The 22,781-nt window shown below is 32.5% G+C and overlaps 2 protein-coding genes across 2 annotated transcripts; one reads left to right on the top strand and one right to left on the bottom strand.

The window, feature by feature from the left end:
* The first annotated feature begins 7,925 nt into the window (after positions 1–7,925).
* Positions 7,926–11,891, top strand: LOC122299930 (transmembrane protein 147-like). The gene is made up of 7 exons (XM_043110416.1): positions 7,926–8,095; positions 8,555–8,624; positions 8,795–8,854; positions 9,921–10,035; positions 10,169–10,284; positions 10,585–10,709; positions 11,464–11,891. The coding sequence occupies exons 1-7, from the start codon at positions 8,019–8,021 to the stop codon at positions 11,585–11,587; spliced, it is 687 nt and encodes a 228-aa protein (XP_042966350.1). The 5' UTR covers positions 7,926–8,018; the 3' UTR covers positions 11,588–11,891.
* A 3,667-nt stretch (positions 11,892–15,558) lies between these two features.
* On the bottom strand, positions 15,559–18,971 carry LOC122299296 (AP-3 complex subunit delta-like). The gene has a single exon (XM_043109449.1). It carries the CDS (start codon positions 18,768–18,770, stop codon positions 15,834–15,836), a length of 2,937 nt encoding a protein of 978 aa, XP_042965383.1. The 5' UTR covers positions 18,771–18,971; the 3' UTR covers positions 15,559–15,833.
* Between the last annotated feature and the right edge of the window lie 3,810 nt (positions 18,972–22,781).

Below are 22,781 nucleotides of genomic sequence, written 5' to 3'. Positions count from 1 at the left end.
TATATATATATATATATATAAATGATAAACATGCATTATTATTTACAACACTTTACAAGAATTAATGTTTTAAAATGAGAAATATTTTTATAAAATGCCTTATAAAAATAACATAATTTATATAAATACTCTTATTTTACAACATGCGTTGTAAAATATGTTGTGAAATTTATTGTGTGGCCGGTATCGATCATTACTCATAATATATATATATATATACATACACACACACATATATGTATGTAGCAGCTAGCTGTTAGAATCTCATGAGACAATGTAATGGTCATGACATCGATCGAAGGTTTGATTTTGAGGAAGGTTCGATTTGAACGTGTCCTATATATAGTGGCTAGATTAATTGTGTTGAATTTCATAGCTTTTTCTCTTATTTTTTTTCCTAGCTTCTGATTGTTTTGTTGAAGGACTGAATTTCATAGGCTGGTCAATTCCCCGGCCATCATGTGTTACAGGACTTTATAATATTGATTTGATTTAATAAGTTCCAATTTCAATCTTGACTAAGCTCTTTTAAATATAAAGGTACTAGAAGCACTATTAATAATATTGGATCATTATAAATAATGTCAAGGTTGACATAGTAACCCTATTGATCGAACGTCAATCATTCAAGTGATTGAGATTGCAACGTTCGAATTGGTTAAGTTTCATATTGTAATATAGGTGAATTGAGATTAGGTTAGGATAGATTTTCATGTTCAAGTTTGGGAGTGTAACGGGTCAGGTTTTGTATATATTTTTCAGAACCGAACCGGTATATACCAATTTTAAAAATTTAAGAACCGATACCGAACCAATTCACTATCGAAACTGGAAGTTCCGGTTTCAGTTTGGTTAGGTTCAGTTTTTCTGATTTTACAAATTATCTGTGTTAGTAATAATATAATATTTAAATATACTAAACTGTTAGTCTATTTGTATTATAGGATAAATACATTATTTTATAATAATTAACACATACTAGTATAGTATTGAATTTAACTATAGTCTATATAAGTTCTAGACTTTATATATATATATATAATCAAAAGTGTAAAAATATATTTAAAAAAATAATATATATTATAATTTATTATGCCAAAAATGTATTTATCATTTATATATATATATATATCAAAAGTAAATTTATATTAATAATTTAATATTAATGTTTATGTTTAAGATTAAAAATGATATGTTCAATCAAATGTTAAATTAAAAATTATAAAATTAATTTTATGTTATATAACATCCTATATTAATTTTATGTTATAAAATTAATAGACTTAAATAATAAAATTAGAATTTCATGTTATATTAATTAGTAATTTTGGCATGTAATATATATAATATAAAAAATTGTAAATATATATACCGGTCTAGTTCGATTTAAATTAGTTTTCAAAATCTGAAAATCGATACCACACTAATTTATAACTGGTTTTGGTTCTTAAGAATAACTATCGCATCGAAATGCTTACAAACTAAATTGATTCGGTCTAATCCGGTTTAATCGATTTTTAAATATTTTTTTACACTCCTTCCTATGCAAGTTCCAAATTGATTTTATTAGGGGAAGGATTAGCTTTACAATGAGTTTCAAATATTTGTTTGGGTGACTTTGAGGCCTAGCTAGCTAGCAAATCTAGGCTAGGATAAAGAGTAAAAGAGAGGTGAGAGTCTAAAGTTGATAAAAATAAAAGAATAATATTAGGTATAAATTTTAAATAAACAAATTTTATAAGTCATTAATAAAAAAGTGAGTCGCACGAAAATAGAATAGGTTTTATTATACTTTTTTACAAAAATAAAAAAAAATGACTCGAGATTTATTTATTTAAGATTTATACAAATTGTTTTTAAAAATAAAAAAAATTAAAAAGCAGGTGGTCGCGACTCACGAGGCTTAAAGCCTAACATAATGAAACCAAAAACACACTCTCGACGTCCAAACAAAAGTTACCTCTACACAAATTTTTATAAAAGTAAAGCCATGTTTCCATTCATAAAATATTTTATCTCATTTTATTATTATAATTATTTTAAATTTTTATATAAAATATAATAAATAATTTAATTTTTTTAAATTAAAATTTTATTTTTTTAAATTTTAAAATAATAATAATATTAAAAAATAATAATATTTTTTTATTTTATTTTTATTTTTCATTTAAAACTATTTCATATCATTTCTGAATCCAACTAGCAAACTCTCACTAGCTTAAGGGCTTTGCTACATACAGTCGACAAATACAGTCGACGTGCAGTCAACTGTACGGAATGAATAAAAAAAATTATAAAAAAACCTTTTTATATTCAAGGAGACCTACATGAATAAAAAAAAGTTATAAAAATAATTTTTTTTTTATATAGGTCCTGTATTAATTCACTTTTTTACAACCGACTACACGTAAACTGCATCTGCTGACTGCAAAAATTATTTCTCAATTACCAAATAGTTATCAAATTGTTTGGTTAAGGTTGGCAACTATCGTCAGTTGGTTTGGGTTGACCGTTGATCACAGCTCATGATCATCTAGCGCTTCCATACATGAAGTTCATGGACGAATTTGTACCATCTCACAACACATACACCATTTTCTTTTGAGTTTTTTATATGAAAAAGTATAGTTGCAAATATAATTATGTACTAATTTATATATTAATATGATGTGATTGATTAAAAAGTAGATTTTATTGAAAATAGTGTTAATTTAAATTTTAAATATAAATAAATCAATATTGGTACACAGATTAGTACGTGACTGTGCTTGTATGTAGCAAAACTCTTTCTATATATAAATACAGTCGTATACTAATCTGTGTATCAATACTTATTTATTCATATTTAAAATTTAAATTAATATTGTTTTCAATAAAATTTATTTTTTTACCAATCACATCATATTAGTACACAATTATACTTGTAACTATATTTTTCCTTTTCTTTTGGGTGGTGGTCGTCCGCCCAACTTTGAAAGCGGTGCCTTTCTACTAGTATAATTTTTTTTAAACATTTTTAAAAAATAAAAAAATATATTAATACACTAAAAATTTCTTTTTAAATCTTTAAATAAAGAAAAAAAATTAAAAAAAATTAGATACATAAATAGTCAAAATAAAAAAATAAATTCAAACGACGTACCATCATTTTCATTTTTCTTTTAAGGAAAAAAAAAAAAAAGACAGTGATACGATAAGGCTTGGAAAAAGGCCTAATAATGTTAATAAAAAGCCTGAGAAAGTACTGTGATGATCTTCAGTATGACAAAGAACAAATTGGTTTACATTTTTAGGCAGACGTAATATTGCTCAAAAAATAAAATCAGCCATATTGCTTAGAGCTTTTTATTTATGTTAAGATATAAAATTTATTTTATTATCTGTTTAATTTTTTAAAATAAATAATAATTTTACATAATATCAAAATAGACGTCTTGAGTTCAAATTTTAACTATACACGTAATTAACCTATTTGGATAGAGAGAAATGCTAGAGCTACAAAAAGATTATATAAAAATAATTTTACAAAATGACTTAATTTTATATGATCTATTACATCTATTTTATGATAAAAGTAATTTTATAATCTAACAAATTACATCAAATTACATCAATTTATAAAATTATTTTTATATAATAACTTTATGACTAGAATATTTTTTTTTTGAAAAAGTTACTATGATGCCTAAGATGTACTGTACAAGTATATCGCTCAATAAATTTTTTTTTTTAATTTAATGATTAAGGAAGTAATTTTAAATATATTGATATATTTTTTATTTTTTAAAAATATTTAAATATATTAAAAAAAAAACAATGGCCTGAATGACAGGCTCAACTATAAGAATTACCTTATTTCTCTTAGAGAAATATAAACTTTTAAAATGAATTTGTTAATAAACATCAAAGTCGGGCCACTGAGAGGCAGATGGTCATTATTTGCCTGGAACCAGTTGTTGAGAATTTCAAAGTGGTCACTGAAATCAGCTGGCCGTACAATCATTTCCTTTTTTTGGTTTTCAGAGCTTATCTAGTCATCAGAGCATTTGGCAGAGAAGGATGGAAAAAAAAGTAGAAAACTTTATCTCCTAGCTAGGGTAAACGATGATATTATCACCATACTTACCACTAAAATTTGTAGCTTTTCTAAGATTTTATTAAAATCTACAAATATAAATATAAAAGGAGAGAGTGAAAAATCTCTGCAAGATGTCTCCACATAGCCGCAACAGCTCATATAATTAAAAAAAATTTAAAAATGGGATAGACTCAAAATATCGATTTCTAGGTTAGCTCATACAGTAAAAGTCTTTGTGCATATTTAAGATTACGATGAAAAATATATCTTATAATTTTAAGAGTTATGACTTATAATTTAAATAATAAATTATATTATTAAAAAATTATTTACTATTTAATAATTATATGTTTAAAATATTTTCAAGAATGTTACTTTTGTTTGAAAATAAATTAAAAAAAAAATATTTTTTGAAGTAAAAATGACGATTATTTGAATTTTTAAAAGTTATGATCATATCTTTAAAAGTTTGAAAGTTGTAATTATTTTAAAGTTGTATGGATATTTTCGTCTATTGACAGTCTTTTTAAAATTCGAATTACGTTCTGCATTATCTAAAAAAACACTCAAACGTATTTTTTAACTTATTTGAGATTAAAAATATTTTAATATGTAATACCCAAACGATCTAATTTTTTTATTAAAGAGCTTTTAAGAATATTTAAGTAACTTTTAATATTCCTACCGCAACCCCAAACATGCCCTTAATTTTAGTAGTGTGATCTCTCCAGATATAAAATTCGAATCCTCTTAAGTGTAAATAATTTCAAAAAACCACAGAATTAGAGAATTTTTTTCTTAAATTATTCGATGTAAACGAGCGTACATACCTATGTCACTACAAGAAAACTTGACAGTTATTATTGTTTATTTCTTACAAAATTAACTATTACCTATTAAAATAAGTCTATTTTAACAAAAAAATAATCATTTTTATAGTAAAAAATAATAATAACGGTCCAATTTTCTTTTCGATGCACTTGTGAAAAACTATGCCTACAAAGCATTCTGTTTTCTTACAACCAACGAAAAGAATTCACAGACTTGAACAGTGCAATAAACAGTAAAAGAATTTGTCTGTTTTATATAAAACGCGTGAATCCCGCTCTTTGTTTTTATCATTGATCTTTCTTTCTTTTACTTTTTATTCATATTTCTCGTTTTCTATAATTTTCTCATGCAATTTTCCAAAACTTTCAAAGCTGATGGCGTTGTCATGATCTTGTAATAGTACCCATCCCCATAGCTTTCGCTCTCAACTTTTTTCCCTTTTTCCCTTTTTTTCTTTTTCACTTTGTAATCTTTTTCTTTTTGATCTGCATGCTTTTGTTTCTTTTCTTTCACCTCTCCTTTATCTGCAGAGAAGTGTGTGTTCAAATATACTCGTCAAACTGTCTCTCTATTATTTTTCCCATGGTTGTCGTATGGACCACGAGATGGGTACGTACAATTATTATTTCTTTCCCATTAATGTTGTCTCTCCAATATTTGTATTGATTGCTTTTCTCTTCTCTGACATTTTCAAACAGTGATACAAAGAATACTTGCACTCTACTTTCAAGCCTTTCAAGTTGTGATCAGTCAGTCTCATCGGCAATGAATATGCAAGAAAACCTGAAACCTTAGATGTCCACATCCATCAAAATTATTCCCCATTTTCGGTTCATACGTAAGGAAGAGAGGAATTATAAGCTTCTTACATGTCGTATGTGGTTTGAACTTTCATGCTAAATTGACTAGAAATTAAGCTAATTTTTCATGTTTTTTAACTATTGTTCTCTATTTTATGATATGATGTTTGTTCTAGTTGATCTCACGTATGAAAAGAACAAAAAAAATTGCTGTTTATGTATTGTTCTAAGCGTACGTAGATTAATAGTTATGAAAACGACATAAAGAGTAGCGAATTATTAAGGGATAAATAAAAAAAATGAAAATGTTATTTTTATACTTAGAATTTTACTTACATAATTATATGTGATGATGTGTTAGCTACTGAAAAATTATGAAAATTTTAAACTTTGAAGTTTAAAATTCAAATTAAAAAAGAAAATACTTATAAAATGAGGCTGTCACTGATCAGTATATATAATATTGGAAGTCATTTTGTATCTTCTCTTAGATCTAAGTGTTTATTTGTAAAATATTCTGTCTGTTACCTCTTGATCATGAAGTTCCTTGAATTAAAAACTAGACCAAGAACAAGAATAATGTTTTTTTTTTTTTTTTTTTCTAAATAGCATGCTTTTATGATAAGGTGGTCATGAGTGCAATTGATCTACTCAAAGAATTGTGTTTTTTTTTTCCCTTTATGGGAGTCTCAATTTGGTGGATTAATTCAGAAAATACAAGAGAAGCTTACAAATTGGAAATTGGAAGACAGTACACATGGTTGTGTCATATTCTTACCAAAGAATAAAAAATGTTAGGTCAACAACCTTAATATGACTGATAAAGAATAGTATAGATAAAGATGCAGATCGATCAGATTGGGAAATCAGGAATTTTTGAAGTTGATTGCTGGCAAGTTTTAGTGCCAAACAAGTATATACTTCATATGTCGCAGCATAGACACAAATAGGAAGAAAGAAATGTTTCGTCTATAAAGAAATTTTACAGAGGTAAAACTTCTAATTTAATGTAACTTAATACGATACGTTAAATTGTAAATTTTTATTTATCGTAAAATGCATTATATTAAATCACGTCAGTTTATAAAATCATATCTTTGTGGATCTTGTAATTCTCTGTGATTAATCCTCGTATTTGTTAATTTACTTTTATAAGATATTTTTATAGATCTAGTACTTCTCTAAAAATAATTCTCCTAGTTAGGCAGAAGTGTACGATGTGAGTGAGGAAAGGCCGTTAGGCAACCAAAGGAACAATCACAAGAAGTTCACATGATATAAAGTGACGAAAGGTTGAAAATAAGTAAAATGCATCGTTTAGGATCATAAGATAATGCAAGGAGCCATCGTGGTGGGCAAAAAAACCTTAATCGACAAGACATATCTCAGTAGAGGTTTACGCCAGTAAAATAAGTCCAATAGAGATACCTTCAATGGCAAGACACTATCAACTTCATTAGTAGCTTATCCTCGAGGAAGGCTTCACCATGTGTGGCGCCTTGCATTATCATGAACATACCCTAGGTATGCACTACAAATCATTATGCGTAAAGAGATCACAACTTTTTTTTCTAACTTAAACACTGGAGGCGTCCTTTATTTGGATCACCCGAGATTATTTCTCTAGTTGCATGTGGTCGGAAAACCATTGGCTGGTTTGGATTCAGAGATAAGATGGTTTTAGATAAAAATAAAAGTTGAATAAAATATTATTAGAATATTATTTTTTAACATTATTAATGTTTTGAGATTTGAAAAAGTTGTAATGATGAGATGAGATAAAATGAAACACTTTACGAATTTAAACAGGCCTAAGAATTGCATAAGAACTCCTAAAATTATAATCTTCTCCTAACTACGATAGATGTGACAAAATTTTCTGATGATTACTCTTCAATGCTCTTTTTTCGTTGGTTTTTTGTTTTGGCAATCATGTTTGGGATTTTAAGGCAGATAAAGAAAATGTATACTCCCATTGAGATTTGGTGAATTTGAGATTAGCAATTTGAGTTTTATCTGACCAGTATCAAATGGTATTTTTATTTGGGCCCTCTTTTATTGGGCTAAGCCTTCTTGTCTTTTTATATTCCAAACCAAAACCAAGCCCCAAGCCTCTTTAACAAAGCCTAGACAGGCAAACACAGCTGGATTCAGTTTATTGGGTCTTGCCATATCAAGTGGACTTTCAAGCCCATCTGCTCTCTCTCTCTCCCCTTCCTTCCTTCCTTCCTTTTGTGCTTGGGTTGCCTAACCCGCTTGATCTCGCTCCGGACTTGCTGAGAGAGTGAGCGAGAGAGAAGAGAGAAAGAATGACGGTTTTTCATTTCTTCAATTGTGCAATCCTCACATTCGGCCCCCATGCCGTTTACTACTCTGCCACTCCCTTGTGAGTTTCGCTTCTTCTTTTCTTCTGTTTTTCTTCATGTTTTGTTAGAATATATATCTGTAATTTTCCCCCATTGCTCTCATGATTTCCCATTTGTTACATTTCCGAGGCTCAAATTTATGTTCATTGACTTCGGATTGCTATCTTGTAACGGAAACCCTAACTTATTAGACACTCGATCTGTTTATGCACCGTTGGTGTTTCCCTGTGTATGAAGAACACTTTTTTAGAAATTTCCTATGTAATAAGTGAATTGAACACAAGTGGTGTGTTGACACGCCAGGCTTGCAGAAACAAGCGAATTAATAAGTGAATTATCAATATGAATGTTGCTGAAACTTTTATATGTTGGAACAATTTATTGGACATAGAGGGATCTTTGTTATGTGATTTATGTGATTTATCTGCTATATCAATATATAAATTGGTTTTGCAGTAGTAACTAGTGTACATGTGCAGATCCGAATACGATACACTAGGTACCTCTGTTAAAGCAGCTCTTGTCTATCTCGGAACAGCTTTAGTAAAGGTTTGTCGACATTGCTATAAACAAAACTCTGAATTGGATAACACCCTTCAAGTTGCATCCCTGGTTCTACCATATGTTTGTTTTGCTTTCCTGGGATTTTTCCCTCTAATTATCTGTCTTCTGTTTATGCCTTTACCCACCTTTTCTTTTGGCTGTAAATATGTTGGCAGCTTGTTTGCCTGGCAACTTTCCTAAAGGTATCAGAGAACGATAGCTTTGATCCATATCAGGTACTTTTGTCTTTTGGCTTATGAATTGCTTGCATTAGTGTACTTCGCATGACTTGAAGAATACTATTGCTGTATATATTGAAGAAAAGGCTCACAGATTTCTCTAATGATGTCGAGTTCCAATATGTCAACACCACAACTTCTATTCTTAAAGGAAGACACTTACTATTTCGACCCAATCCTTTTCCACCTCCATATGTGTGTTGGTAGCTACTATTCTTTGTACTCTAGGACCGTCATTCATGCTAATACGGAGAAATCTTCTGTTGAGTGAAGAATACTGCAATTTTGGTATTGGTACTAAAAGCAGCTCTAAGAATGTAGAGAAGTTGTAACAGTCTAGGTTACATAGATAGAAAGGATAAGATTTTCTTTTCGTGAGTGCTTGGGGGAAGGGATGTAAACTCCATAATATTACAAATTATGAAATATACAATTTTGAAGGTTCTATCTCAAAGGCTGCTCATGTCACCCACTTATTGAAGAAAAAATTAAAATCTTGGTGGATCTCTTGGGTTTTCTCTGTTATTTTTGGCTTTACATGGATTAAATAATCTCGTACCTATCTTAGCTTTTGGTGTAGGTGTGTGGGGGAAGAACAAGCTGGAATTGCTCAAATTCAAGTTGACTAGTGTCTTAAATTAGCTAAACCAAACATCTGCAGCATATATTTAGAGGATACCTAGTTTTGAAAGATATACTTGTCTATGGTGCTTGAGGGTCTAGATCAGACATTGAAACATGCTAATATTGAAGATGGAAAGCATATAGCATGGTAATATTATATACTCAATGCTTGTTAGGTATTCTGTTTTGGGTAGTCATAAGCTGACATTTGACAAACCTCTTACAATATCTTAAACCATGTCAAGTGGTTACAAGTGCTGGCTTTGGATGCCTTTCTATCAGATTATTGCACAATTGACAGCTCTTAATTGCTCTTTGGACAAGTGAGAGTAAAATAAAGCTCCAGCATAATGTTTTGATATTTAAATTCAATGCAGTCATTTGTTTTCATATTGAATTTGAGTTGCTAACCTTAATAAATAGTACCTTTTGTCTTCAGGAACTATTGAAAGCTCTCATTGGTTTTATAGATGTTGCTGGCCTTTACTTTGCCTTGACTCAGTTGACTCACAGGAACATTTCTCAGAATCATAAATTTCAAGCTGTTGGACTTGGTGAGTAAGACATTAAAATAATATGTTTGAGAGACCAGTGGTCTGGATCAACTTTCAAGTACTTTTCATCTTTATAATCTCTTTTCTGCAACCACATATGTGAGGGTTATGACGCCTTTTCTTCTGTTGTTAGGGTGGGCTTTTGCTGATTCTGTTCTGCATAGACTGGCACCGCTTTGGGTGGGTGCTCGAGGACTAGAATTTACATGGGATTACGTTTTGCAAGGCATTGAAGCAAATGCAAATCTGGTATATCTATTTCTTCTTGTTTATCTTCTTTTTTTTTTTTTTTTTGGTGGTTGCAGCTTTGGACAATGTCCTTAGTTCCAAGTGGTCTTGAACAAATAATACCCATTTTGATAATCTGAAGATTCACGTAATGAATGTTTATCAGATTTCAAAGGATTATCCATAGGCCATTCTGTTGATTTGGAAACTTGGCTGTTATAATTTTTTAATTTTTAATATGCATGTTAAGTTAATTTTTCTGTGGAAATTCATTATTGTTTGTGTCCTTATTGATATTTTGCTTCCTTTTTCTGAATTCAGGTGTTGAGTATATCCCTAGCCGCATTGGGTTCTTTGATATGGCTCCGGAAAAATAAACCCAGGACTCTGATTCCCATAATATACGCATGTGCAGGGATAGTGGCAACCATGCCATCTATTACAAGGTCTGCTTCTCAAATTTCCTAGTGCTGCCTTATGTAGAAGTTGGTTTATATTTTTCCCAACTATAAAGGAAATTTGGATAAATAATCCGTGTTTTACTTCATTTTGATTTTAAGACCGCAGTTTTTTTATTTATTTATTATGATTTAAAAACTTGAGCCATGATCCTCTTTTATTGAAGACTTTGTTACTCGTTCCATCAACATTTCAAATGGAAAATGTTGTCATTCTATCCATACTCTAGTTTGTCTCCTATCTCTACTCTGTACTTTTCTCTCTCAATCTCCATGGCCACAGGAACCAACCTCCATGACCATGCCAAAGAGGTCCCTCAATGGCCATGGCCATGGAGTTTGAGAGAGGGAATGCAAGTTAGAGAGGGGAGAGATGGAGATGGTGCAGAAAGAGGAGAGAGAAACTGAGGTTATAATTGTAGAGAAAAAAAAAATTAAAACCTTAACAGAGACAGTAACAATCTTGGTTTGTATAGGACCAAAGTTCATAGTCGAAAGGTTGAAAATGGGATTTTAAAAGCAAAATGAGGCAAAGCGCATGGGGGTGTTTGTCCTAATAGTTCCAACTACAATAGAACCATTACTACTTGACAAGATTTTTTTAGCCTTGATTGTAATTAAAACACTTGAAACTTTTAATAATCATATATTTTAATTACCGATCAGTATGATTGCTCCATTGCAAAACTCACTGTTTTTAAGTCATTCATTCATTCTGTTATATTTTTCTCTTCTTTTGCAGCTATCTGAGGCGAGGATTGGGCTGGCACTTACCAAAGGTGGTCGGCTTTGAACTGTTCACTTCACTGGTGATGGCTTTTATTAGTTGTCAGCTCTTTGCTGCGTGTCAGAGACCCTCTTCATAAGACAGACGGCTATCATTTCTGCAGATTTCGTAACGCAGAGAGGTCTTCAAGACAGCATAATTTTCTCCAAGGGGCCAAAGTCTCAAATTATTTGTTCCCCACGTCGTCTTTTAATGTGGTCTCTGGAAATTTCTCGATAGATTAGTCTGTTTAGACACTTGACTTCATTTTTTTGGATACAGATAAAATCTGTTTGGATAGAACCCATCAAGATTTTGAACGGAAATTGATGTGTTTACTTGGTAGACTTTATATCTCGTGTGTTTCACGACTGCTTCAATCAAATTACGATGTTTAACTTCTATTTGCATTTTGTTGAACAAACACAACTAGGATTGTAATCGGGTTTTGATTGTACCCAGATTAACTTCAGACTCTACTCAACTTTTTAGCTGCTCGCGTTTGACTCAATTAGGACATTTTTATGTTGAGCTTAACTTCAGAACCTTGGGGCACTCTTCCATTGAAAGAAGGATTTGGGTGCACATATATAGAATACAGACCTTCATGTACCCCTTTAAAGAACAGCTCCCAGAGTGGAGCCAACAGCACAGGCCCTTTAGTCTAAAACATGAATGCGACTTTTGGGGTGCGCTTGAATGGGTACTCAAGAATCCTAGGAACCATCGAAGCCCTCCAAAGCAGCTCTTCGTCTTCCATGTCGTGCATAATAACGTGGGGCGGTTTCAAAAACTCTGTCAACCCAAATCGGCTGCTGAGATTCATGTTGGCAGTTTTGAATGAGAGGAAAGGAGAAGATGATGACATTTTAGGAGATATTGGAAGAAGAAGCTGGTTGAGTTTCAGGTTGAAGGAGAATTCCCTCAGGTAGAAAGAGTAAGTCCGAGGGCTAAACCGGAGCAAAAGATAAGAAACAGGTGACAAGGTTTTGCAGATGTGCCATTTGAGCATTGAATTGCAGTTTTGGGTGTTAAGAAATTGCTGATGAATTTTGTACAAGTTTGTTCTTCATCGCATGAGAGAGAGAGAGAGAGAGAGAGAGAGAGAGAGAGAGAGATTGGCGCATCTGTTTAAAAAAATGTTAATTTTAAATTCTGTTTTTTTACTCTGTTCATAATTTGATTTTAATAATCTGGATGTGGCCTTTTAATTAGTGTATATATATATGGAAAAAAAAATTTTAAATGAATTTTTTCGAACTTTTAAATTGTCAGCTTGCTTAATGATGATCAAATGACCTTTAAGATTATTTTTAAATTTAATTATGATAATTTAATGCACAAATAAACAATGTAATTTTACAAGAACAAGGTGTTTATTTTGAAAATTATATTTATATATTATATAATTATATAATATATATACTAACAAATAAAATATTTTATATATTAATACGGCGGCTAACTCAAGTGATTTCAAACCATAATTTATAATTTTCATTAATAGCTTTACAATTTGACAATATTTATTATTTTTATTACCCGAGATGTTGGAAGATTGCGGCCCTACATCTCAACCCCACCTGATGAAAATATAGATTTAATATAGATTTATTATTTTTGGGTGATATATATATATATATATAAGATCAAAAAAGTATAAAATATTTAGAGTAATGTTACATGCATGCCCTTTTTGACAACTATTTATATAACCATGTTTTAAAATGAAGATATTTATATTAAATAATACTATGTTTATAAGTTATTTCGTAAAAATGTCCATCATTAAAAATATAGTTATAAAAATAATTATGTGTTTATCATTTTCTAAATGAGAAATATTTTAACTATAAAAAAATTACATAAAAGTAAACTCATAAAATAACGTGATTTGATATGATATATTAAATTGTAAACTTATTTTTATTATAAAATAAATATAAAATTATATCAATTTATAAATTTAATTTTATATAATAATTTTATGTCTATAATTCTTCTATTTCTATTTGTCACGTTTCCTAAAAGAAATAAAATATATATACAAAATAGGACATCCGCCGATCAAAAGGAGAATATGGGCGAAGTGGGTGGGTGGACTGCAGGGATGTTAGTAGTCTTCCAGAGTGGTGTGTATAGGCGGTAGAGTAGAACAAATCCAGCTCCAAAGTCTTTGAAAAAACCCGAACCATAAGAGTGAAGAGAAATGGAGGTGGTGCAGCAAAAATAGTTTAGATCACGCCAAAGATAGCAACATTTTGGGTTCACATGCACCCATGCAGAGGCATGTGTGCTGCACATGAGGCAAAAGATGCTATGTGCGAGAGTTTTAGGTAGATTGGCAGAAAGGATTCCAATGGTGGTGACCCTGTGGATTGATGAGAAATGGAAGCTGGGTAGCTCTAATGAATCTCGATTGATTGAAGAAAATGGGAAGCATGGAGGATAAGTAGAGAGAAAAATGATGTCGACAGTAAAAGAATGGAGGGATAATGATAAAGGAGTATAGGGAGAGATCACTCTCTCCCAAGTGTAACGGGTGTTCGGAGGGTCTCTCAAATTGAGTGACCGCCTTTTTGGCTCAAAGAAAATACACACTATATGCTGCCTTCCAATTCCCACCACCATCTTTCATGCGAACTTATAATGGTATGACCACCTTTAATCTACCATATCCCTTGAAGTGCTACAGTTAAAAAGATATTTTACAAAAATAATTTCATAAACTGACATGACTTTATAGGATAAATTAGATCTACTTTATAATGAAAAATAACTTTATAATCTAATGTACAAAATCAAAACACATCAATTTATGAATTTACTTTTATGAAATCTCCTTATGACTAAAACCGTTCTCCTTTCAAATAGCTCATGCACCATTTTCGACGCACATGGTACCCAAGCGCCACCTAACTCGGTAGCATCCCCAAGGAATTTCTTTCCGCTCCAAGAGTCAGTTACCTATCCTCTGTTTTGCTATGAAAATTTTCTTTTGCTCCCTTTCTTTAGGATACAGAGGATGAATGCATGGAAAGATCTTCCAAACGCTTGGAAACATTCAAGTCCACTGCTAAATTACTTGTTGCGCCTTTTAGACGCAATATCGTAATCCATACTGGCAAAAACCAACCTATACGGTAGTTCCTTCCTCAACTCTACAGTGAGACATGAGTCCGGAATAAACTTTCATTCCATTTTTCGTTTGTTATTTTTCAATTCTAAGCATTGTATATGTTGTAAGAGGACATTTGCCGTCTCCATTCTGTTGTGTATTTGAAGTGATTTATGTTATGCATTTCTAACAAGAGAAATGATTTGAACAAGTCTCAAATAAATAAGTCTTGCACAAACCTTTATAAAAAAGCGGATCCCACTTTGAAAAAGTATAAATATATATATATATATATATATATATATATATATATATTTTATTAGTGGGAGTCACTTTTTTACAAAGAACTTGCACGAAGTTTGCACCTAACATTACTCTTCTAAAAAAGTCGGAGGAGTATGGACAAGTTTAGTTTGAAAGCTATGTCATAACAAAATTCAGTAAGCTATAATTCCAGATCCGACATGCATCCATCTGAAGGCAGGAATATCCCTGTTAGTTATGCCTTGTTAAAACATACTGTGATTTCAAATCCAGACTCTAGCTAGATGTGCTGCACCCTATGCGGTAAACAACCCCACTGAAAAAACAAAAGACAAAAAAAGCAAGCAGAAAACTGGGTCCAAGTCAACTTTATCCAACCATGCCTTAACCCCTAGTGATTGGGTTAACTATTTGAAACCATTTTCCAAACTAATTGATCAAAATAAAAGGGAGAGAAACAAAGATTACAGTTCAATACAGGCAAGTAAAAGTTTGGGGTTAGGCCTCATCAGGAAAGCAAAGCAAGAATTTGAAATTGAACTTATCATTTATTATCTCATCTCTCTTTCTCTCCCTCCTCTTTCTCTGAATTAAGCAATCATAAAAATAAATAATAACAAGTACCTCATCAGCAAAACAAACAAGAATTACAAGAGCACCTCAAACTATAAGCATAATGACAAAGAAACTCAAGAAGTTAAAAGCTCATAAAGAAAGCTTCCACACTACTGTTATACAGGAGCGAAGCAACCTTACATCTGAAATTTTAATTTGATGAGATTCATTTTGTGTAAGATGGGAAAACCAATTCCACATACTTAAGACAATTGCGAGCCCTCACCAGACAACAAAGTTTGTAAAATCTATAAAGAACTCACCTTATCATACAAAGCAATCGAATACAGGGGACAATAAAGTTCTCTGTGGCATCTGATGGCAAGATAATGAGTCATGATCTTTAATGCTACAAAAGAAAATCTGGGATTACAGGTGTTTGTGAAACCACATTCAAGGGTGCATCAGATCTATGCGGAGCTTTGTGCCTAGCGTGCCGATGACTACTCTTTTGCATCCCTTTCTGACCATTTTCTTCTCTTTCTTCACCAATCTTTCCTGCACTCTTATGCCTTCTCTCTTTCCCACTAATACGGTGTTTGTTTTTTCTTGAACTTGGATTTTCATGTTTAGGCTTTTCTGAATCACCCAGATTTTCTTTCAATTCGGAACGATCAACATTTATCTTTTCCTTCCCTTTTCTCTTACTGGATGACTTATCAGATGGATTACTTTGTGATGTAGCAGTTCGGGTGTCACTTCCTAAAAGCACTTCCCGCACAGCACCAGAGACCAAATCATCCTTTGTCTCTGGCCTTTTGGCTGTAACAGTTACTAAATCTCCTTCATCCAATTTCACCACTACAGGCCTAGTCTTTGCATGGTTTGGCTTTTTGTTGGTAGCAAGTGATTGCACTGTAAGCTTAACCAGATCCTCTGTATCATTATTAGGATTAACCTGAAGCTTGGGCTCGTTAGCAGGTGGATAATCATTTCCTACAATTTCATTTTTCTCTGAAGCTAGATAGTATAATCCGTGTAGCTTACGGTGTTCTGTGAGCAGAGATGTGGCCTCATTAGATGGTTCTGACTCTTCTTTGTCCTGTAGGCCAAAGGAAGAAACACCAACCTCCTCCCCATAATAAGGACTTCCAAGAGAAAATAAATTTGATTCAGGTACTTGAAAATCAGCACAGATTGTCTCCAAATCATCAAGATTCTCCTTAAGTAGTAACCCTTCTGGTATAGGAACCCTTTGCTGAGCACTAACTGAGACCGGACCAAGCTCCTCGGAGAAGGCATCAGATATCAGTTTGATGATTTTGGAAGCTTTCATTTCTTCACTTTCCAGTGTTTTTCCCTTCTGTACTAAGCATTCAGTTATTTCTCCTTTAATCAACTCAATGAAACATAATATATGCCGTGTTCTCTCAAATACTTCTGCATCATGGCTTCCTGTAAGCGGGCCCAGAGCCAATTCAACTTGATTTATCAGGTTAATAATAGAATCATATGTGAAAATGTTCTCTGAAAAAGCAGGTGTGGATGTTTGGCCGTGATTAATAGTTCTATCCCCACCATTTTTTATTGAAAGATCTTCATATGACTGGTTCCTTGGGTTGAAGCCTTCACTACGATGAGCAGAAGGAGCTTCACATGTTGTCAACTCAGAACCCTCTAGCATGTTCTTTTTCAACACTAATTCTGAAACCCCCAACACCAAATTATCAGGAAATGAAGATGTAATACTCTCACTTTGCAAGATGTAAGAGTGCAGACAAAAGATTAGGACTTTAAAGGCAGAATGGATATAAACTGCTCTTACTGATGGTGGCAAGAGACTTGTACGAGGTTGCAACAGAGCCTCCATAAGTTCAAATGGATTCCTTGAGAACTCAACATACTCCCCTGATACCCAAGCAGCCGCAGCTAATATCCTATGCAAGAAAGGGTTACCAAGTAATGCAGGGTCAATCAGCAGACCACGAGCAACCCGAAGAAGCTCAGGTCTAACATCCTTGACCCTCATACCCAAATCAATTAGCTGATTCTCAATTTCATCCCCCTTTTGACAATGTGGAATCCTCGACATTTCTCCAAGAAGTGAAACATACCAATCAAAGTCAACAATAATCTCATACACATTTCTAGAACACGTACATAAAATGGATCCAAGAATCTCATTGCAAAATCCCGGGTCAGATTTAAGAGAATAATTCACCAAAACCCTGGAAATTTCGACAACATTACTCTCAGAAACCATTGCCATCACAAGACGCAAGGACTCAAGCTTGATATTAGGATCCTCATCACTCAGCCACTTAATCACAACCTCCTTGTTCTCCAACACTGCCCATAAATGCTTTGGGGCAATAACTGAAAGTGCCTGCAATCCAAGATATTTAAGATTCGGGTCATCATCAACCAGCAATTCCCGAATTTTCACTACGGCAAGCTTCACTGCAGATTCGTATTCGCTGAAACTACTAATTACAGTCCTAATGCACTCAAACATCAATGACTTTGCCCCCGTCCTCCTCATATGGTCGCATATGGGCTCAACAACCCTCTTCGCCAATCTTGGCTCAAAGGGAGCCAACTTGGCGAAAATCTTCAACACCTTAATCAAGACCCAATTATTCTTGGAATCGACTAATATCCTATAAAACTCGGGTGCCAACGGAAGATACGATCCGGGGTCTTGGGAAGCTAACTCGCAAAAGACCCCCACAACCGCAGCCAAAATCTGGGGGTCCGAACTATCTAAATTCTCAACCAAACGCTTAAAACAAAGTCTCACGGCATCTGGGTATTTGGCGAACACCCTCAAAACGACGCTAATGGCTTTCTTCCTAACGAAAATTTTAGTAGTCGACAAAAGAGTGAATATTTCGGGGGTTAAATCTCTAGCAAGATCAGGAGTGGAAATTCTCGAGAGACATTCGAGGGCGAGGCTTACCTCGAACTCGTTGGTGCTGGCGAGATCCTTGCGGAGCTGGTTGGTGATGAGGAGGAGGACGGGGGTGTCGTCGTGGAAGGATAGAGAGGCGGCGTGGTAGCCGATCCTCTTGTGGGAGAAGCGGGAGGAAGACATGACCTCGACGACATGGAAGGCGGCCCAGGACATGTCGTGGAAGTGAAGGGAGGCGAGGTAGGAGAGCTTTTGGAGGGCGGTGGACTTGGTGTGGGGATCGGTGGACTTGACCTCGCGGCGGATCTCTTCGATGGCCTTGGAGACGAAGGCCGACTCGCCGATGAGTTGGAGGCGGAGGCCTTTGATCAGGTCCTCCAGAGTTCGTTGGAAGAGAGTCTCCATGATGGAAGAAGAAGAAACTCCTCCCGCCATTTCTTCGGAGAACCAAAGAAACCCACTTCGTTTCTTCGTGCACTGAATTGATTTTGATCTGCAAATTCAACCTTTATTCCTTTCTTTCTGGGCTTGTCCCAATACGAAGAGGAAGAAGGAAAGGTTGGGGTATCAGGAATTCATGATTGAAGAAATGTTTTAGTAATATTTGTGTTGGGGTAACCCTTGTTTTGTGTCTGCGGTTTGCAATTAAATTTGTGCAGTCTCACACAAATTATTTATCCAACACAATTTAATTTAAAAAATAAAAAGTAAATAAAATAATATTATATGTAACCGTAAATTACGTAAATATTATACAGTTATTTTAAAAAATAAAATAAAATTTATTATTAAAAATTAATTTTTTTATATAAATTTTATATTTATTTATTTTTTTAAAATAATTACATGACACTTGCGTACTTATAACTATAAATATTATTTTTTTAAAAAAATAAATTTTAAATATTAATCTTATAAATTAAATTATAATTTGAATAATATGTTTTACACACCAATTTAAATATAAATTAACTTAGAACTGAATGTTTTCGTAAAACACACTTTCTTTTATAGAAAAAAAAAAATTAGAAGTATTATTAATTCAATTATCAAAATTAATTTAAGATGATTGAGCATTACAAAGTTTTGCTCCAAAAGCGAGTAATGATTCATTCTTCTCAAAGGAACTGGATTTTACGATTTTCCAAGTTGTTTCAATCCAATTATTCTGGTATTAAAAATATTATTTATAAATTTTTAAATAATATTTGTGATGCAATGACACGATAAACAGGAATTGTTTAAAAATAATTTTCATCTTATTCCATCTCATCCCGTGTTATCTTATTCAATCTTATTTTATTTTTAAATATCACTCAAACACAAACAATTCCAACTAATCATTACAATTTTTTTAAATTAATTATTATAATTTCAAATAAAACATAAAAAATAATTCAATTTTTTCAAATCTTAAAATAAAATTAATTTAAAAAATTATATTATAATAATATTTAACTTTAAAAAAATCTATTCATTATTTATTTTCTCATCATCTCATGATGTGGCATTAGATGATAGGTTCACAAATCAAATATAATAAATAGTCTCTAATCATCTATTGCCATATCATAGAATGATAAGAAGATGATGAAAATTGGATAATGAATATAATTACTCTTTAACTTTATAATATTTTTTATTCAATTTCTTTTATCTCATTTCCTAAAACTTAATAAATTCTTAACTCAAACTATTTTGCTGTTATTAATAAGCTATCTTATTATTATCTACAAGATATTTTTTTCATCTCATACTCCATAGATATTTTTTTCATCTCATACTCCATACATCTCTTAACATGTTTGTAAATAAAAATGAACTAAGAATTAGAAGTTTAGAACAGTTGTAAACAAATTCAAAATATTATCTTTTTAAGATAGTTGATGTAATAAGTCTTCATATCAATATTGTATTTATTATGTCAATCAACATATTTGTGAATAAAATTTTTGTTATATTATATATATATATATATATATATATATATATATTTAAGTAGGTTTACGAAGTCAGATAAAATATATAACTAAAGAGAATATAGATTAACATTGCTCAAAATAAAAACATTCCTAAAATCACAAATGGGTATTTAGGAGAAAGATAGAGAAAAGCAGCACCCATTTAATTTGCTTGCAGCCATGAAATATAAGTCATCCTCTCCGAGTCTTTGTCCTATCCCTTAAATGTGCTGCTAATGAGATGGCTCGGGATACACAATATGTTCAACAGAGTTGAGACTAGAGCTTCTCCTGAAGCCCCAGAAAGACTTGAACGCTTGCTCTTTCTCTAAATTATCTGAGTTTCTAAGCAACAATTCTTCCACACTTTGTTTCTTTGATGAGTTATCACAAGGAAGAGGAGGAAGTTGAGCACTAGGCCGAGGCTCACATGAACTACGGATTTCTTTTGGGGAAACAAGAACCTAGTCTTTAACTTGGAAAGGAAGCACCCCAATGGAGAAAATCTCGTCTGCTGAACAAGATTCATTCTCAAAGCTGCAGCTAATGCTGTACTCAAATTCAGAATCTGGGTCCAAAAGGGACGAGTCTCTTCGATTAACTGTGTGTTCTATTGGCACAACTTCTGCTTGGCCAAGATCATGGGAGAAAGATAATCTAGGAGGACTTGTTTCGAGCACATATCAATACCAATCTCTGATCCCCACTGAGGAAATACGATGAAAAAGGGTAGAAACTAGAGGGAGATGGGGATTATCAGTAAGAATACTTACAAAAACTCGAATAGTTCAAAAGCATGATGGCATGTCGCTTGAAGAAATTAAGGACCAGCAGGTGTAAAAGATTCAAACGTCAGGGCCTGCAACTGGAAGCCGAAAAGCGGGTGCTCAGAAATTTGAGGACAGACTGGACAAAGAAGCAGAATCTTTTTCCAAGTTCCAAGTACGATTGATGGGATTCTAAGAAAATTATAATATCGGAGGTGGAATGTTCTTCTCTGGCAATTTGGCAGAAGTGAGTTGTCTGTCAATGTGAGAGGAAAGAACAAAAAAAGGAGAGGAAACAGTACATATATGAATCAGAAGATCTAACAAGTCTACAAATCTATGGCAGGGGTCTTTATGGGAGAAACAAAGTGGTCAGAGATCTGTGGTGAACTTGATTTAGGATCAGAGACAGCAAGAGAGATGGGATACGAGGCCAGAGAATCAATAATAGAGAGAGAGAGAGAGAGAGAGAGAGAGAGAGAGAGAGAGAGAGGCTAATGTGAAAAATCTTCAGAGTTACCTTCTTTCAAAAGGCGAGGAAAAAATTGCCCAGAGGGAAGAAGTAGAAGTTGCAATAAAAAATGAAAAACAAGAGATGAGAATGGCAATATATATAGTGAAGGAATGTGACTGCAAGAGAGAGAAAGAAAGATGCTGTAAACTTGTACAGAGGGTCCTTTGTCTGTTGGTAAAATAGGGGTTAGAGGTCAATCCAAACAAAAGATTTGCCTCTTTGTTAGGATCTAAACCACCTGTTTGGGACATTGTTCTTTTGCAAGTATCTCCAAGGTTTCTGCCTTGGTATGGTAGTAGAACAGCAAGTCTTCCATGTCCTATGTTTCTTTTCTTCTTTTGGTGGGAAAAGGGTTTGAATTCACAGAAACTAACAAGGAACAGCAGCCAAAAAGTGCATCCATTACAATAATTTTGTTTTTTTTAGCGAAAAGCATTTGAGCAAAAACTCACTAAAAAACACATTTTGCAGCAAACAAACAAAGTTTTTCACTAAATACAAGAGAACCCTAATTTCAATAATGAAAAATAATAAACTTGTAATTATTTTACATCTCCATTTTAAATGGACGATAGTTATGTAAAATAAAAAATTATTTTTTATGAAATGGCACAATTTCATTAGTTGCCAGCAGATGAGTCATAAAATAGTTATGTAAAACAGTTACACGTATATTACTCATTCTATTTATAAGCAAATGTAGAGGACACTATATATTCTATTGGAGCAGTACGATTTGACTTATAAAATTAAAATTGATAAAATTTTCTTACTTGTACGACTCAACTCGATTTGAGACTCGAACTCTGTACATGTTGGTTCTTGATAAATTATATCAAAAACTATATGTACAGTTACTTTTACAGATCTTTTTTGTATATTCTACTAATGTGATTGGTTACGTCATTTTTTTTTTATATAAGATAACTATTTTGGCTAATCACATTATTGAAGTGTGTAAAAAATACATAAAAGTGACTGTATGTAATAGAACTCGTTTAACCTTTTATCATTTATACACCTAGACCTAACTGCTCAGAGGCACCTTGAAGGGTTCGCTCATACTTTCAGGCATAGTCATGATGGTTGAAATGAATGAGGCTTATCCTTTCTGTTCTCTCTCCCATCAAATCTAATGGATATATTTTGACAGTCAAGCACCATCGATGTAAATCTGATGTCGATGACTCTGATCTAAAGCCAG

The sequence above is a fragment of the Carya illinoinensis genome, chromosome 16 (assembly GCF_018687715.1).
Source record: "Carya illinoinensis cultivar Pawnee chromosome 16, C.illinoinensisPawnee_v1, whole genome shotgun sequence".
Taxonomy (NCBI): Eukaryota; Viridiplantae; Streptophyta; class Magnoliopsida; order Fagales; family Juglandaceae; genus Carya; species Carya illinoinensis.
Note: the sequence above shows the minus strand (reverse complement) of the source record. Positions and strands in the feature narration are given on the sequence as shown.